Source organism: Saccoglossus kowalevskii, chromosome 14, assembly GCF_978046115.1.
Source record: "Saccoglossus kowalevskii chromosome 14, keSacKowa6.1, whole genome shotgun sequence".
In the NCBI taxonomy this organism is placed as follows: Eukaryota; Metazoa; Hemichordata; class Enteropneusta; family Harrimaniidae; genus Saccoglossus; species Saccoglossus kowalevskii.
Genome location: NC_140654.1, coordinates 16,241,935 through 16,261,293, shown reverse-complemented (window position 1 = coordinate 16,261,293; position 19,359 = coordinate 16,241,935). Strand labels below are relative to the sequence as shown.

At 34.2% G+C, this 19,359-nt stretch overlaps 1 protein-coding gene across 1 annotated transcript in view; it reads right to left on the bottom strand.

Moving 5' to 3' along the window:
* Window positions 1-1,637: 1,637 nt before the first annotated feature.
* LOC100375108 (glycine receptor subunit alpha-4) overlaps window positions 1,638-19,359 on the bottom strand; it is a 38,291-nt gene continuing 20,569 nt past the window's right edge. The window contains exons 2-10 of the mRNA XM_078006083.2: window positions 15,703-15,919; window positions 10,106-10,194; window positions 5,390-5,457; window positions 4,679-4,899; window positions 4,048-4,130; window positions 3,528-3,665; window positions 2,763-2,992; window positions 2,222-2,398; window positions 1,638-2,068 (exon numbers count right to left, since the gene is read on the bottom strand). Coding sequence (XP_077862209.1) covers window positions 1,727-2,068; window positions 2,222-2,398; window positions 2,763-2,992; window positions 3,528-3,665; window positions 4,048-4,130; window positions 4,679-4,899; window positions 5,390-5,457; window positions 10,106-10,194; window positions 15,703-15,800 — 1,446 coding nt within the window. The 5' untranslated portion in view covers window positions 15,801-15,919 and the 3' untranslated portion in view covers window positions 1,638-1,726. The remainder of the gene's footprint in view (window positions 2,069-2,221; window positions 2,399-2,762; window positions 2,993-3,527; window positions 3,666-4,047; window positions 4,131-4,678; window positions 4,900-5,389; window positions 5,458-10,105; window positions 10,195-15,702; window positions 15,920-19,359) is intronic.

Sequence of the window (19,359 nt, the reverse complement as noted above, 5' to 3'; positions counted from 1 at the left end):
GTTCCTAATTATTGTTTTTTTTCACTGAAATTTCGGGTTTGAAACATTTTATTCGTTGCAATATGCGTACAACATGCAATTGTATTCAATATGACAGGTATACTTTCCACCGTTGTCATGTGTCTCAGTAAAGTTTCTAAACCCATTCATAACATTAGGTTTATCATTGTTCAGCAAATGTTTATGCACACAGATGTTTTGATCAAACTTTTATTTTTTATTCTAACATTTATCTAAACGTTATTTTTCGACAAGAGATTTAAAACAAACAAACACATATTGTTATTTGGATCGATAAAAGAAACATTTCCTAAATATCATTAACTTTTGTGATAATCAATTCGCTTCTATGAATTCTGGCCTCTGATCTGTATTTATTGTGATATATCATATTCATTTCGCATGTTGAATCTTCTCGTACTGACATATGTACGATCTGCGGCTGATGTACCTCGCTCTACTGAAAGTTTCATAGAAATCCATTAATCCATTGCAACAGTTGGAGTTGTTCTTGGGAAAATATCTAGAACATTAAAATACATAGAATGTTGTCAGCACAATATATCGCGAGTATGTTGAATATTCTCTCCTACATCGTATGCGAGCTCCCCATTGGACGAGCGGTGGTCACGCAGGGTGAGATATTGCTTTGTTTCACATTTAAGTGGCGTCTCCCGTTCTGACGTCAAACGATAGTGTCCATTGGAATTGTACGCGCTAAAATTTGAATACGTAAACAGGGTAGCCGTGGACATTATATTAAAAGTAGCCATCACGTTATACGTTTTTCAAATTTAACACAGAACTACACATCGCGAGTGTTTTGTACAAGTACAAGTGCAAGTACACAGAAACGGAATGCACGTATAAGTTTTTATACGACTACGAATACTTGTAATATTCTGATAAGGAACCTTTCAAAAAAAAAAAAAAAAACTAATTTGAATATTCGCAAAACTTTGGTTTTGAAATGCATTTGATTGTATTTATTTTACAACTACTTTTCGAGATGGGCAAAGCAAAAAATATACGTAAGCCAATCTTCTAGGATATTATTTGTCCTCGCATTATTCAGTATTATTCACATGAGATGCACCTCGGGAAATAAGTATCACTTCGGTCAGAGAAATATTGATGAACTCCTAACATGAAGCTAATGTTTCCATAATATCCGTTAATTTAACACTAATTCGTCAGAGCATTACTTATAATTTGTTACTTAATGAATATAACCGACAGTGACGCATGGGGGAAATGTATTTCCTTTGGTTGTTGAAAATAATATTCATCATATTATTAAATATTACGTACCAGATTATTGATTATTTTCGGTTAAACAATGGATAGTGATTCCGTTAGGCATCTAAATTTCAACATGGGTAGCTGGATGTTTTATGGTAGACAATTCACATCAGGATTTGGTATCAGTACATCACACATATTAAAATGGCTATAAATACACCCTTCTTGTTTTATATAAACTTTTTGTTAAGGTATATATTGGGTTCAATGGACAGGCGTACCAGTAGTCCAATTAGTTCATTCCTAGAAAGTTGAACACAACTGGATTGTACAACAACACCAAGTAAATCACACAATGTTGCACATTCTGTAGCAAAGACGATGGTACCAAACTATTATACAATCCAGACAAAATCATTGGCGCGATTTATTCTGTTAAATGCACGTGGTTAGCTTTTTCAATGCCAATATGTATACAATATGTTTAAATGACAGAAAAACTGTGTTTTTGAATCGGATAAAAAGACCAGTAAAGTATACATAATATGCAAAATATTAAAGGTAGAAAGATTCGACTAAATCTGTCGATTCTTAACGCAAGACAAAGATAGTCTGTTCTATCGTTGGACGCATAAATCAATTCAGCGGTTGTTAATACTTGAGTCTCCTGTCTCACTAACGGCGGGCGCTCTTTCAGTCGTGGCCGTACTCTCCCTGCTGTTGAATTAACTGGCGTTTCGGTTACGACGACGTTATTAGAGTCTCCGTCGTCTTCATAACTTACAGTCCTTGCAGACACTTTGGGTGACGTCATCTGATTTTCTCCCTGTTGACAAAAATAATTGGATCATTGGGAAAAGGAATGTGTGTTCAATTGGATCGTCGGAAATTATTCAAAAAGAATCATACACAACTGAATCTTTACATTTGAAACGAAGTGAAATAATGTAGTAACATCCATAATAGTATCAACATAAACCTTGTGTGCGTCTTTCATTGAATTTTCTCTCATTCGTATTGTTCTTCTGTACTCTCGTTTTTTTCTTCTCTCTGCGTACTGTCCTTTTTCAAATGAATATAAATAATACACCACTGAATATTCTAACAAGGCTAGGAATACTAATACTTGGCAAGTAACCATCCATACGTCAATAGCCTGCGGAATAGAACATAAACAAATTGTAACTGTGTTAGAGGAATGTTTTTTACTAGAAACCAGCGGGCAGTGATTCGGAATGACATACTCAATGAATGATAAATGAACACTTATTTATTTTTACATTATACAGATATGATTTAAGCACGCGAACCAATGACGGAGATGTGTCAATTTAAAAGAAGTTGACATAATCACTACAAGGCAGGAATGCAATCTATTCAAACACATCGTGGAGGCTAAATATTTCTACCGAAGTTACTGTTATATTAAAAATGGGGAGTAAACCGCCTTGCAGTTACCTTTTCAATAAAAAATCATATAACGAGCGCTATCGTCATTTTATTGTATTTATAGAACTTACCGTGGCATAAGCTATCTTAGGTAACTGGCTGCGTAACCACGTTGCCTGTGTGACCAACGCTAAAACAGTAGTAACTCCTAAAGCCACGCGAGCAGGCGCAGCAGATATCTCCACCCATACTGAGAGCCACGACAGCGCCACCAAGAGTGAACTCGGCACATACGCTTGTAACACGTAGAATCCAAGACTTCGAACTAGAGAAAAGCTTACACCCAAATGCGTGAAATCACCTGCAATAAAAGCCATTAGTCTACATATGATTCTCATTAAAAGATAATGGTATTCTTGAGTCTTGAACGAGAGAGTCGTATTTACAATGTATATGTCAATGTGTGATATAAAGCCTTGCATATGTGAGAAATAATTTGAAAGTCCCCCAACCTTAACATCTATCCGTACACTAATGGGTTCAACCCATGTCTGCTCATTACGAATTGAAAGACACAATGCGTCAACCAAACCATAGATACAGCGATAAAAACACACAGTGTCTATATCATGTGACAAGCACTGGGATATAAACACCGAAATGTGTGTATTCAAAGACAGTCTGAGTGTCAACATTTCAAAATATTATATACAGCATAATGCAGTGTACGTTTGAAACAGATGAAACTTCCTCAATTAAATCATTACAATTTGCGATGTATTAGCGATCTACTATTCTCTAACTCTCGGTTAGAGATGCGTAAGATGCGTTTCAATTAATACCGTTATATAACATATAAAATAAGTCGTCGAATTTGATGTTTTGATTTTATTTACCCGTCATGTAATGCGTGACATTGGCGAACTCTTTAATGCCTTCCAAGTAATACTGCGGCAATTCAACTTCATCGTGAATCTCAACAGCAGTGGTATTGGTCAGCCACTTCAAAACAAGTTCATTCATATTATATGAATCTGAATAAAAATAAAAACATTCACATAATCAATTTATTATGATATCAAGTTGTACTAACGTTTTCTGAGCTGCATTTTGTTTTGTAGCTTAATGGCAATGTGGCGATTATTAAAATTAACAAAATAATGTATATCATCAGTTTATACTACGTCGTAGGCTCTTTGAGCTACCCAGTCTAAATTAAATTATGAAACCGAAATGAGCTTATTTAACCAACACTAAATTGAATGAAAGTAATAATACGCACATGAGCAGCGATGATAAAACTACATGCTAAAAACAAAAAGGCTCATGGGTAGACGCTTGTTTGTAAACAATGACACGCTATGGCCATCTGGCGCGTGCGCAGGTGACGACTCACCCGCTTTAATTTAAACTTACATGACTCTAGTTGCATATGACATTCCTGCGTGTCCATAGGGAATTTACCAAGAAACATATAACAAGATAACACCAAACTTAGCCTAGGATGAAAGTAAAAATAATAAATACAACGCAGACACATTATATACCGTTCCTACGTACCAAATATAATACGTAGCAAATAACGTTTTAGGAGTAATATACATAACTGAAAGAAATAAACCAACACGATTTGGTAGTATAACTTGTGTTTAATTAACCGTAAATATACGTCATCTTAGCTATTTAAGTTTCTTTAATTGTCTTCACTAAGTGTACATTATAATTATGTCCACTGAGTTATGTCCACTCTCAAAAACCAATACTGTTTGAAATGTAATATAGATACGAATTATTGGATTGTTTGGTAATTGAAAAACGTGCCTTGAATACTAACGAGGATAACTGAAGAGGTTTGCACTAAACTAATTATTCACCTTGTGAGACAACGTTTATTCAACGTGTATTCATATGCCTACCCAGGGAGACCGGGCACTTGTTCATAAGCATGTCTATGTATCATACACTGTGAGCAGGCTAAACATTATATACACTTAGAGTACCACAATTTAGACAAAATATGGCGCTCAGACAGAATACGATATCTAACCTTAAACTGTACAAAACGTTACCACTTGGATCTATCCTTAGTAGAAGGTTCTCTTTTGGAGTGCTGTGAATTGTGACCGACTTTGCGTTAGTGAAAAACAGATCCGGTACCCAGAACATGTCCATTACATCACCACCATTGATGACTATTGTACTCGTTGAGTTGTGTCGCAATCGAGGATCGTGCCACGCTTGTCTGAGAAATATTGTAAGTTCATAATCCTGATGAAAGAAGACACACGTATGGCTGCTAAAGTATTTTAACATGAAAACGACAAATCTTCCAGGGGTGTAACTCTGTATAACTGTTACTTGATCATTACATTGCAACATGAAATAACACTAGCTGATGTCACATTTAAGAGGTATGCAAAGCACTTGTCGTCTACATTATAGCACATGGAATGGCAAAATTTTTGCTACGTAATGTGTATCTATACATAGTCGCATATGTAATTTTGAAAACGGTGCAAGATAGTTTACGTATATGCGCATTAATCTCTCTTGCGTAATTGGTTCTTGGATTTGCACTTCTCAATTGTGAATATGAAATTAGTCATAGAGTGTGAATTATGTTTTTTATCATAAAGATAATTTTAAATATCAGACTTACATTGTAAAAAATCACCGTTACTCTAAACTGATAATATTGTAGCTAATCAAACAAACCACGCGTTGATTGTAACAACGTATGTACTAGACTTACACTTACCATACTGCTCTCCGACACGGAGTCAAAACTATTGATGTTAATGTTGCAGGAAACGACAGTCGGCTCACCTGGCATAACAATGTATTCAGACAATTAGCATATTTCTACTTGGTGGGTGCGAAAACTGTTATATCATTAATTTGATTAGGTTTCACAATGTGTCATATCTAGTTCGCAATGATATCATGTATACACTGTACATGTCGGAAGCACGTTCATGTTTTTCATTAAAACACACTGTTTTAATTGAAAGCACACTGTTGTAGTTAAAAAACATGTGTATTATATAATAAAACACTTGTATTTTCTATCAAAACAGTAGTGTTTTAGTATTTTTAGAAAAGTGTTTCAGGGAGTTATTAAAACACTTTTTGATAAAAAAATAAGCACATTGTAAACACAAAAATAAACTTTTTCAAAATAAAACACTGAGTGTTAACGTTGCCCTAAATGTGTCATTAGAGTGTTTATTGTTAAAATATTTATGGGTTAATGGATCCAACTTTATTCAAACAGTATTAACAAAAGTAAGTGAAACGTCTGGGGACGCGAGAGTAGACATTATGGTATATATGCCAACTAGTCAATCACCGAAAGTGACGTAATCAACGCAAAATGATAGGTCATGACATTACCTACAGAAAATAATTTTATGTCACGCACCAACCTTCATGGTCTCACCAACTAGAAATCGAGACACGTGGTGAATTAAGTACCTGGTGGCCTAACATATTTTATTAATCCGCATTTGGTGAACGGTAGTTGTAGTTCCAATCGCACCCGAGCATTCTCACATGTCATTTAAACAAGTGATTTTTCTCGAAACATTTTCAATTTGAAACACTTCAGAAAGCAAAATCACCAACGATCTTTCAACCCGAAACACCAGACTATTAATGTTTCGCAAAGTGTTAATGTATAAGACAAATTTGTGTCCATGAGAGTAAAACACTAAAACATTTTTCTTCCAAATTGTTAAATTGTTTTATCATGAATCACTTCCAAAAACAAACACACATGTAATGTTTCAAGGTAAAACACTCGACTATGCTTGCTTTATAAGTGTCTATGTATACGACATGTAAACAATTTCATCAGTTTAACTAAAACACTTTTCTTGCGTATTGTTTTATCATGAAGCACTTTCTAAAACAAACACACATGTAATGTTTCAAGGTAAAATGACTATGAATGTTTTTAAAGTATTTACGTATATAACATGTACAAACATTCATTAGAGTAACTAAAACACTTTTCTTTGAAACTGTTTTATTTTGAGGCACTTCAGAAAAAAACACACACATGCAATGTTCCAACCTAAATGTTCCTAACCGATTATATACAGGTCACTTTTGTATGCCGTCTATGCATCTATAATGTACACAGTACTTATTATCGACTGTATGCAGCATATTTATTGTAAAAATAAATGCTCACACACGTCACATTTGTCAGCAAGTCATACTGTGCATGTATCGATAAATTTATCGATTTTAGTATTTTGCGAGTGTGCATGCTATGTACTTGTCACAAGTTTTATAACCGATGGTGTTGTTATCAATGTTAAAATTAGTAAGCTGGATGACGCTGCGCTAAACAGGCATTAATTCCCTGTGATCTAATCATTAGATTGAATTTCTTTACATCTGTTTTTCTATTGGCGGAGCCTCGGTGTTGAATTCCAATATGGTGATTACCACGAACCTGTGCGAATTTGTGCCTAATTTAAACGAGCTCATCTAACCCTCTAATAATACATAACCATTGTTATTTAGAAATGTAATTAATACAATAAATACAATATGAAAGCAAATATTGAACAATAAATAGGTTTGCTACTTCTTTTCAAATATTTTGAAATACCTTTCGTAAACGACGGTAGACATTAATGTATGTTGCGCGTTTAAGTAACTGGTAACGTGTGTCGTGAGCACGTTCATTCATATTGAATTGTACTATCGGGAGTGTGTGGACAGGTGGCATACTCGTTGAAGAAGCAATTACAACTTGAACCGAATGACGACTTTTTTGATTTTCTGAGAAAAGAAGGGAACCGGAAGTTATCCTAAACAAACCTGAGTGTATGATAATATTGTTGCTCCGTAACGAAGCGGGTGGCAAGTGTATTTGATATAGCAAGCGTCGGCAGTTGTGTACTAATTGATATTTGCAGCGGCCTCCATTCATTTAGTTATGTGCGGGGTAACTGATTAAACTCAAGTTCGTGAATTTATTGATTCCAATATCGCATTGCTTGAAACAATAATTATAATTTATTAAACAATACTCACTGCATTTTGATTATATTATACTTTTCAGATTCAAAGAGAAACGAACGGAGCGGACAAGATGATACTGCAAATATTCGGATTTGATTTGTTCTGTTAATATGGGTTATTGTTACTTCAGTGCCCTCGTCTTATATGCGAGAAGAACTTTGGATTAATAGGTAAATATAGTTTAAAATACCACACTATTCGTTTGATGGGTGATTTTAAAAATGATAAAAATAAGCAAACAACCCATTTGACGGATAGACAATTAAAAAATGAATGAATAGAATAGATGTAGTGCATATATTCAGAGTCGAGGATTGAATGTGAATGGGATCGCAATAGATGAAATTAATGATTTTTTATGCCCCAATATTTTTCCCCAGGAATTTGATGTGCCCGGAGGGACTGCATCCGAGACAACAGCACCACATGAGAAGAGATTGGGCCTTTTCATTTATGTCAGTGAGGAAAGGGTTCAAAAAGATATTATTGTTAATTTCAGTTCATTACGCATCTGTTTTGAAGTGTCAATGTTCCCAAATATGGGGTATTGTATCTACAGTTTCACGAAAGGTTTGAATTTCAGTAAACACACTTATTCACGCACTTATTCAACAACTATACATGTATGTTTTTGAACTTACCTTATTATTCTTACTTGATTACGTGATTTGTTTATTGTTTGTTATGATTACTGTACAATAGTGCAAAGTGTCTCATCATGAAACGCATTATTTGATATATTTTGTTTTCAAAAATGATAATGTTAATGCTTTTTTACTATCTAATCAGTGTAAATACATTTTAAAATGTGTCTCTGTTACGAGCACTGGTCAATATTCAGTTTGTGTTTTACTTTTCGAAGTGTTGCGATGATAAACGCTTTTTAATATATATTTCTGGTGAAAACTCTTTTCAAAATATGTGTCTAGTGAAATCACTTTTAAAAGAGTTGTGATAGTAAACAATTCATTAACAAAGTCTTCGGTTGAGACATTTTTCTACGTGTCGTGATTATAAACACTTTACAAAATGTGTGTCTAGTAAAAACACTTTTAAAAGTTTGGTGATAATAAGCACGTTTTATACATGTTCCTGGTGGAAACACTTTACACAATGTGTGACTAGTAAAAACACTTTTCAAAAGTGTTGTGATAATACGCACTTTATATACATGTTTTTAGTGGAAACACTTTTAAAAAACGTGTTTCTAATCGTACCACTTTACATAATGTGTAATGGGCAAAAACATCCCTGAATGTTCCAATAAAAGTGTTTTCATAATATACACTTCCCGCAATTATGCAGATTATAAAGACTTTAAGTGTTTTTAAAGTGGGGACAAGCTTATAAACACTTTAAATGTTTTATCACAAAACGGTGAAAATGTATTATTTTAAAACAGTAGTGTTGTAAAATAAGTCATTTGCGATTTAAAAAAAACACACATTTAAAATGGGGACAAAAATGTGTCATATTTTAAAACACCTAGATTTACAGTGTAATGCTATACAAATGAGAAGACTCGACTGAGTATTTGCTATGTTTGGTTAAAACTCCCTTAAGTATGTTATCCCCCGACGCTGAATATAAATCATTCGAGATACATGCATATACACACACAAGGACATTACGACATTCACATAAAAAGCCGTTGCCTCGATTGAAAAAAATTCTGGACAATATCAGCAAGTACGTTTTGTTTCCTAATTAACACCTTTTATTTCATTACTGAATTATTGAAACTCGATCGAATCATTGATTAAAAATTAATGGATCATGTCACTACAATTCACTTTAATTATTGTCTTTGTCATCACGAGGGATTACTTTATCTACGTAACTCCAGCAAGGTTCTAACTCATTGCTAGCCTCGGGCGTATACTTTTCTTTTATTTATAAAGAAATTGTGCATAAAATTATAAAAAATTAAATACACTTTCCTTCGTTAAATTGCTTAAAAAATTAATTGATTTTACTACACCTAATATACTTTCTATTAGTATAACTTTGGTAAAATATTATTACTCATTGTTAAATTACTGCAAGCAGCGTTCTTCTTTCAATTCTTCGTAACTATACAGTTTTTGTACAATCTATGTCGTCTGCTTGATCTAGAATATTACTATAAGATTCCACACATCATTTTATTTGAGAAATATGTGAGCTTTAAATTGCCCAACATTGTCTCATACTTCACAAATAACTTTTCATTCAATTTATCATTAAAACGTTGTTTGTTTCTCTAGTAATTAAAATACAATTGCAACACAATAAAACAATGACAGACAGACAGACAGACAGACAGACAGATACACATATACACAGCTCATCCTCTTCTCATATTTGCATAAATCTGATTTAGAAATAATTTGACGGCAATACTACTGAATTTGTGTCATCTGATCAGACAAATATAACACACCTTTAAAATACTCACCCCTGACTGTTGGCCTCAGCTTACTCATCTGGGTGTCTCCAATTTGACTTAGTAATTTGAGATCTTCTCTAAAATATTCTCCACTCGACCTACAATACAACATACATCAAATAAATAGGAATGAGTGACATATAAAAATAAGATTATGTTTAACATGCCATTTTTTTTTAATATCAATTGATGATTTAAAAAATGTATATAAAAAGTAACTATGATGCTCTCAAAATGTAAACGACAAATACGACCATTTTCTGATAACTGTTTATCTAAAAAAAGTTCGAAGACCCCTATTTATTTTCAGTATTCTTACGACATGGAACACATAATAACACAAACAGGAACAACATTAAACATAACTTTAAATTTATTTCCATCCTCCTTATGTAATACAGGGCGTTCACGTGTCAATGAACATTGATTCCAAGAATTTCAAGTGAAATTATACAGTGATATTGACAATGACATTCAGCATTGTAACCGAATATTTAATTGGTTTATCTGATATAACATTATCAAATAATATAACCTGGTATTTATGGTATGACTTGCTTCTTTATTACACACTCATTTTATAAAGTACATATAACTGTAAAGCAGAATATAACTCGTGCGTTCTGTTATATGCGTATATTTTTTGCTCATATTTCATTAAATGCTTCAGTATTAGTTAACAATATGTAACTTTTATTTGTTATTCCAATTTTTAAATAGTCATATAATAACAAGAAATACCATTTTAATAACAGTGTTTTTATGCCAGAAGGATAATATTTGATGTTATTAAAAACATACTACAAATTATGTATATTTTAAAAATATTAATCAACAAACACAACATATATCAATTGTTAATCGTATGTAACTGAGTACGCCTTTGTGATATTTTCTAGCCATAAAATGTCATTTTTTCTCACTTACTAATATACATCATTTCTATGTCATGGCCCCATTTATATAGAAATGTATCGTTATTCTGAACAAAGTTCATGCACGTAAACAAATTTGAACACGATACGTATTATTTTTCATATACCCATCATTGAATTGCAGGAACATATCAGTCTTTGTAGCTTAGACATGTTGAACTATCACATTTTACCATATTTACAGTTCACACCGAGTATAATACATGCTGATCAAAGTATGGATATAGTATAAGTTCTAGCTTTACATTTTTTCCACCAGTAGAACATACAAGTAAAAACTTACTATGAAATAAACATTTTTGTATACTGTACATAACATATTCTTCTGCGTGCAAACAAAAAGAACCATTATTTGTTTTTAAAAACGATGGCGGAATCTTCATACAATCATTATTATTATTAGGCATCCAGGCGTCACATTTCTATCATTGCACATTTCATATACGTACTAATGTACATCATGTAGGAGTTAACATAGAGTACTACTGACAACTATGCTTCGCCATTATTCAATTCTAATCATAATCCTGATAAAAGTTTGAAAATCAGCCATAATGAAAGCGGACTATAGTTTACAAGACCAGGAGAATCAGAACGTAATCCCGTCAGTCCATATGGTGGTTGAAGGCATCACATAATTACTTGTTTAAATGCCAAGACTTTTGAGATTTTTGCGCTAAGGTCGGTCATATATTAAGTTCCATTCTTGAACAAATTGAATTGTATATTACAAAGTGTTACGGATAATTCTTTTCTCGCGGGATCAGATATCAAAATATAATGGATTAGACATGTTTCACATATTTCTGTAAGTGGTTATAACATGCATTACATAAAACGTCACATTCTTTTGAAGCATGTGACCGTGATGCAATATCGGAATGAATTACAGGACGCCTTATGTCGCTTTCAATATAGCTGACTCGTTTCGTCTTCTTACCCGTCTGATTGAAACAAAGACAAGTAATCAGTCATTGTATGTTGCCCATTTTCTGTAGGACTGACAAGATTGTCATTCCTATTATGTCTGCGATGTTGCCTGTTGAAAATAAGTGTCATACGTTGTTATTATAAATATTAGCCCACACAAATTGGATACCAACATTTATGTTTACAAAATAGTAGTAAATGTTAATGACAAACCCCACGATTACAATATAAAAATGTTCATTATTTGTTGAAAATGTCTACAGCCTGTCAAAAATGCATAGTGTTGTATGTCAAAAGATTTCTCCATTTCATTCTAAAAATAGCAAGTCAGTAGCAATACGTCTAATATATATACATACGACATATATTGCCTACGGTAAATTATTTCATCAAATTCAGTTACTTGAAAATCACCAGTGAACATTTATTTATCTCACGGTGAGTCGGACATCAATGAACGTTTCTCTAGTTCAAAACAGTTACTGTGATGTATAAAACACCAACGTTTTTACTACATAGTATCAGTTTCATTAGCGGTATTAGCAGGCTATGGGTCATAAAATAAAATAATAAAATAAAATTATCTCTAATTATTAATTAAATATTACGAGTATATAATAACATGAAATCAATGCCAGTAGTAAGTTTAAAAACAAACACAAACACATGCTTTTGTTTATTTAAATAAGTTATGTAATCAAATGAATGGAACAATTATGTGTTGAATGAACTGTAATATCTCCTTTATCTACTCGACCTAAATTGAAAAAAACACCATTATTGATCAAATAAGTTATTAGATAACATTGACTAAAGTGATTGCATACATCTATATGCTAATGTACGTCTACTACGTGGATTGTGTTAAAGTAGGGCCGAGCCGCGTGCATGTGTAATACGCCCTACATAATCATTGTCCTCTCGAGAGGAACACCTGATAACAGTAGACATATTGAGCAGCAAGGGACGCAACTTTCCAGACATCTGATAGTTTACATTATGAATGACAAATAATTATCCGTAGGTACTTAACATTCCTTTTGAAGTGGTTATCAATGACAGTACAGCCTTAGGTCGCAGTATTAAGTTCCAGATACATAAATTGTTGTAAGACAACGGACCGTGTTATCTGGTCATTATTCATATATTCAATGTATTAATTGAGTATCTGTGTTCAAAGTGTGATCATTCCTTTTATACGTAACACGATTTTCCAACCATCGTTTTTCATAAGCTGTTGTTACACTGTGTTACATTAGAGTTATGTGTGTATATGTTATGTCTTTCCAACGTAAATTATTTTCCAAATGTACTTGAATTCGCAATTAGTAGAAATGCTCAGACTTGATTATCCTACTTTTTGTATATAAAAAAGGACATTTAACTGAATTTATGTGAGCATGTCATTATATTAGACTGAGAGATTGCATAAGAGGCAACAACATCAGTATTGTAAATTTATGACAATTATCTATTAATTACTCTGCATACTGAAATGAGATGCAGCATTATCTCACATCGAAATAATTACAGACTAGACACGCACACAAAAACACGCAACACATGATGCGACTTCGCCACACATCGAATCGCCTTGCCACTGTTATATCATTTTTCGTGTTAAAATGTACACCGATACTTTAACACTGTACTTGTACTAGTCATAGTCATCCAGTCATGATTCATATATGTTAAGGAATATAAACGCCACGCCACGCCACGCCACGCTACGCCACGCCACGCCACGCCACGCAACACAACACATCACCATTTCAACAGTTAGACCTTCGTAATACTATAAACAATATCTCACTACCAGTTTTATTTATTTTATGTGGACGTCATCTGAAATAATTCATGTTCGATAAGAAAATTAGCAAGATAACTGAAAATATATAGATGGTATTTCTTATCATTTGTAAGAGGTGTTTGATGCCGTCGACACAAACACTAGCTCATTAAATGTTAGTACAGATATAAGTTTGGTTATTATAGAATTTAGGGAATGTTTTTATTTATTTATAACGCAAAATTGTTTTGATGGATTCTCATTCCAACTAGCAGAGGAGGTGCCTTGAACACAAGACATAATCGATAAGGTCTTGGTGAAGATTCAGTTGCCATAGTAACATCAATTTTTAGAATTATTTGTTTTGTATAATTCAAAAAAGGTAAGAATGGAGTGTCATAAGATTGTTGGAAGGAGTTGCTCTTGATACATACTAATCGATTACATTTCAACGTATACTTTGTTGCCATGGTAACGGCAAATGTTAGGAATGTTTTTTTTATAACTCAATACAAACCAAAAGAACGGATGTGGGTGAAGAGTCAGATATGATTCAGAAACTACAATTTTGAGAATTTTTTTTATTTATGGTCCCAACAATTATGTACAGAATTTCACGTAATTTGCAAGCAAGACTTTGGATGTGGATTTTGATTTTGATTTTGATTTTGGATGTGGATCCGGTTGCTATGGAAACAGCGTATTCAGTAATGAAATATTTTTCTAGTCGCTACACATGCTCAGTTTGTAATTCAATTGTCTGTGGCACACAAGCATCGCGTGCAATCACATACGTCTACCTGAAAAAAATTCATTTTATACAAACGTTCTTCAGTATAATATACACTCGTACTTGCGCAATTTATTTCAGTATCGCTCTGTATTGGTAGAAACGATTATATAACTTGCAGGTTGTTTTTCTCAAAATTGATGAGACATATTCTATGTTTGCTAATGACGTCCCTGGAGTGCATTACAATACAGAATATCCCGGTTGTGAAAACATGTGATCTCTAATTTTTAGATAATCGATTATACGTACTCTCGTAGACCTAATATTGGCTTTGTCTCTATTGAACAAAATGTATACACGGTTTTCATGGAAAGCTGATTGTTAAGCTCACACTCGTCCGAAACATTATGCCAGAAGAAATAAATTATTCAGAACAGATACAATAGGATGCCGTACTCTTGCCCAACTATTTAATTGTATTGATATTTGATACCTTGCCAAAGTATTGCATGTCTAATTGAACTCATTGTAAAGCTGCGCACATATTCACGTAGAAAAGCATATATCTATTACACTGTTCTGTTGGTCATGGCATTTTATCTGCGCAGTGAGGCAGGGTATTTCCCTCACTCGTCAAACAGCAGCATTTACCCCATCAATCTTTATTTAGCGAATAATTATGTTTCTCTTTTAATAATTAAAAAGGACATAAACGAACACAATTGTTTTAAAACGAAGGATTGTTCTAATTACTGTTATTGAATCAGTATTACAGATATTTTTATTTGGCGCATTCGAGACAAGGCAATGGTTAGTGCACTTTATTATTATGAATCATTTGAAAGTGTGCTACACGATTTGCATCTAGTTTGATGTACTAGATTTCCCTGTCAACATATATGTATTCAGATTCCAGGGCTGATCGTTATATAAATTGATATATAATTTATGCTTGTGTCAAACTCATGTGTAGTAAAGTACAATACAGAGTTTTTACTTACGCCACATCGATAATTTCCGTATATACTACGTGCAATACGTGCTTTCATTTCAACTTTGATAACCCCAAAATCGCATCGACAATAAATATGAAGTACATTATGTTCACTATGGTGAACCGCTAGTCACGTGAAAACATGTCATGTGTGATTACACATTTGTACTACATATGAAAACATACTGTTCACGAAAAAAAATGAAGTAAATATGCGTCTCTTACCCAAGAGTCATGGACACGTGCATGAGTAAAATATCGATGGTTAGAGCGTGTACCAGCACCGCATTCGATATGACCACCATGACAGTAGGATAGTCCATTAACACAGATCGGGTGATGACATGTGTACGACGATACCACTATGTCTAAGCGATCGTTGGATAACAGCTGAAACAGGGGAGACATTCCATGGACTCGCTTCGCATGGTGCGTTGTCACACTGCAAGTCAAAACCAAAATTGATATTAACCTATGGATCTCTCGCAGCAAGATAAATCATAATTTAAAATTAATTTAAAACATAATAAGTCTTAAAAATTAACCTTTCTTACTGGGATCAGAAGTTTCTTCATTTACAGGCATATACTATGCGAATGACAACGACTCCCGTTGTTTCACCATAATTTTAGTTCACTGACACAGGGTGCATTTAACGACGTAAATGATATGCTCTGCAGAGTGAAATTTCTCGGTTATATACGGATGAGTTATGTTAATATAATGCAGTAATTTGCCCATGGATCATTGCGCGATGTGATTTCGCAGAACTAGCGCAATAGATCGTATTTGCTCCTACATATTTATAATGGTATTGTCGCGCAGCGTATGAAACACTTGAATACATCAGCATCAAACATTTGAAATACATAATAATAATATCAACAGCCGAAGTGTCAGATCGAGCTCTACAATTGGGGATAACCGAATTGATAGCGTTTGCGCGTTCATCATTTCTGCGCTTCCGCATATCGCGCCCCATGGGAATCAACAAACAGGAAGGTAGGACAGATTTCGAACGTTACGAATGTGCAGAGTCAATTTCCAACTAGCAACGTAAACATCTCCTGAATTAAAACTGCTATCATCGTACCGCCTCTGAAAATTTGCACACTATTCTGCCTGAGCAAGAATAACGAGCATGTAAATTATTTTGGCTATAGCGTAATTTTTTCATATATTTTGCGGGTATTTTTGGAGTTGAATAACTAAGTCACGGTCATATTTTACGTATCATCATTTTCTCTGAAAAACAATCATCTTTTTTAACTAGAAATTGACGTTTCTCAGCTGTCTTAGGTATAGTTCTACACCCACTCTTTATGTTAAAAAAATATGCCGCTGATTTTTCCGGGTTGCATGTCCACCGGAGCTCTTTTGACTTTTTATATTACCCTTGCCGTTGCTAGGTAGGTTACGTTGCGTAAATAGAATTACATCTCGTCTTGCGGTAATTCGGGAATCGGGAATTGCTTCTACTGTTTATTCTAAATCATGTAATTTTGTTCACATGCTTCCTTGCGTTGTTTACAGACGTTGTACTAGCGTCCTTTCAGCATCAATATTGTAGAATATAATTAAAAATCCTATTACGGTATAACATCCGCTCTCTTAATTTGACTGTTTCTACAATGACCACGAACCAAGTGATAATACAATAACGCAATATTTTGAGGAAGCTAGTGTATTTTTTTTTTGTCAGACTTTAGTCAACATTTAGTTTTTTCGTTATGGGTCAAATATTGTCATATATACACACAGGGTGTCGGTTCACTATATTCTAGCAGGTAATACAAAGACGCTAATAATGTCGCACCATGAAAATATATGTCTACGTGTATACTTCAATCAGTGGGCAGGGTAATTTCCGAAAAACCAAATCTTGTATGAATGCGGAAAAGAGGTGCCACTGTGTAAAGCTTGTGTAAATATGTGACAGGCATGTGTTACGGAACTGTTTAGTAATCCTATAACTGACTTATATTACGACTCGTACCATTTGAGCAGTTGTGTAATATTTGAAACAAATGTATAATAAATAGAACATTCATTCCGTGTCATGTTGTGCAAAACAGAAATGTTAGTCATTGGAGATTATTTCGAATGTCGGGATGCTAATGCCATGATGGTTATAGAAAGGATCAAATTGTCAACGAAATAAATCAATTTCCTGAAGTATTTGTCAAAAATGTTTACTTCCTGTGTATGTGCATACACGATAATTTACAATATTGTGTTAGAGCGATGTATATCTGGATGGGAACGTTAATGACGTCGTACGCTAATGGTTATTGTGTTTTGTACAAAAGGTATTGTAAAAAAAATATACCCGAAGATATTAAAAGCGCTAGCGTATTATATGTGTGAAGCTCAAGTTTAGGTGAAGTTATATCACGTAATATAACGACTATGTTATTTTATTCCTGGAAAAAATTATATTTCTGTTTATATATGTCACACCCATAAGTTGCCTAAAACTAGATAAGCTTAAATCACAGGTGGACAGATAGGGACAATTTATGTGAAGGGCAACTAACTGGTATCTATACAATAACAACCAGGGATCTCTTACTCCGGTCGAGACAATTCGACAGTCCAGTGGTAAACCGAGGTAACGACGTACATCGAATATTATAATCAAGGAGACATTCACACTGTTAATTAACGACACATACAGGCCAAGTAAACAACAACTTCTATTCAATATTCATAAAGGTGAACCAAGGTCAACAGTGGGCACACATAATTATTCATACATAACACAATAATTGGCACCTCGCTCACTGGAGTATAAACTAACAATAGTATGATAATAAACACTACAAATGCATGAATTGGCAGTAATACGCACAATAATAATCACTTCCGGTTGACAGAATTAACAGCAATGTTCATCACAATAATTACTAAAGTTGTATGACTGAATAGAGAAATACACAATGTCCAACAATATACATGTAGCGTAAACACAACAATAACTATAGTGTTATGAACATCTCTTTTGATAAATAGAACAACAGTTAACCAGTACAACTCAATAAAATTCTGCATGGACTTTAGTACAACGTACAGCCTAATAAAACTATACATGCCATGAGTATACTAACAGTAAAAGCCCTAACCCTAGTTAACTGATTACATGTAACCTCTAATTAATATTTACTTCAGACGAGCATCACACATATACACACAATCTTTGCTGTCTTGTAGGGCACAACGCACGAAATTGCTACTTTAACAACAAGCCAAACGAAAAACTTCCCTCCAAGCGCAAAGACTCAAACATACAAAAATCATACAGTCGCGCGTGTACATTTGAGTAACGGAATTGTTCACTGTTCGAAATCGTATGACAGTTTGCACAAAGTTAACTTTTGTTAGTCAATAACGAGTATCAAACCTGATCTTCAAGTTCCTTACGGTAGCGGCGAGTCCCTCAGTGGCGTACTGGCGTCGATCACGTCAAAGCAGCGACGAAACCCCCACAACTGTAGCAACGGAGCATAGGTCCCTTTGATTTTCAAGTCGCCTCACGCGCTTACAGTAGTTTCACAAACTTGACAAACCCACAACAGCTTCTATCAGTCATTCGACTCAAAATACTCAGGCCCCACGGGTACCTGTCACTCAGCAGGGACTTCAACTCACAGTCCCATCGGCGATGGCCTTTTCTGGTCGCGCTGATCGGTTCAGGCCGCGTTTCAACCAGTCAACTCAGGATGGCGTGGTTCCACTTTAACGAGCAGCCATTGTCCCCCCGTTTTCACTATGCTGACGTCATCCGTTCCACGAAGTGATCACGTGATACTCGCATGTAAAATGCATTCACTCAGGAGCCAAAATAAGTTTCATCGCTCCGTTACGGCTATCCCTGTTAGTATA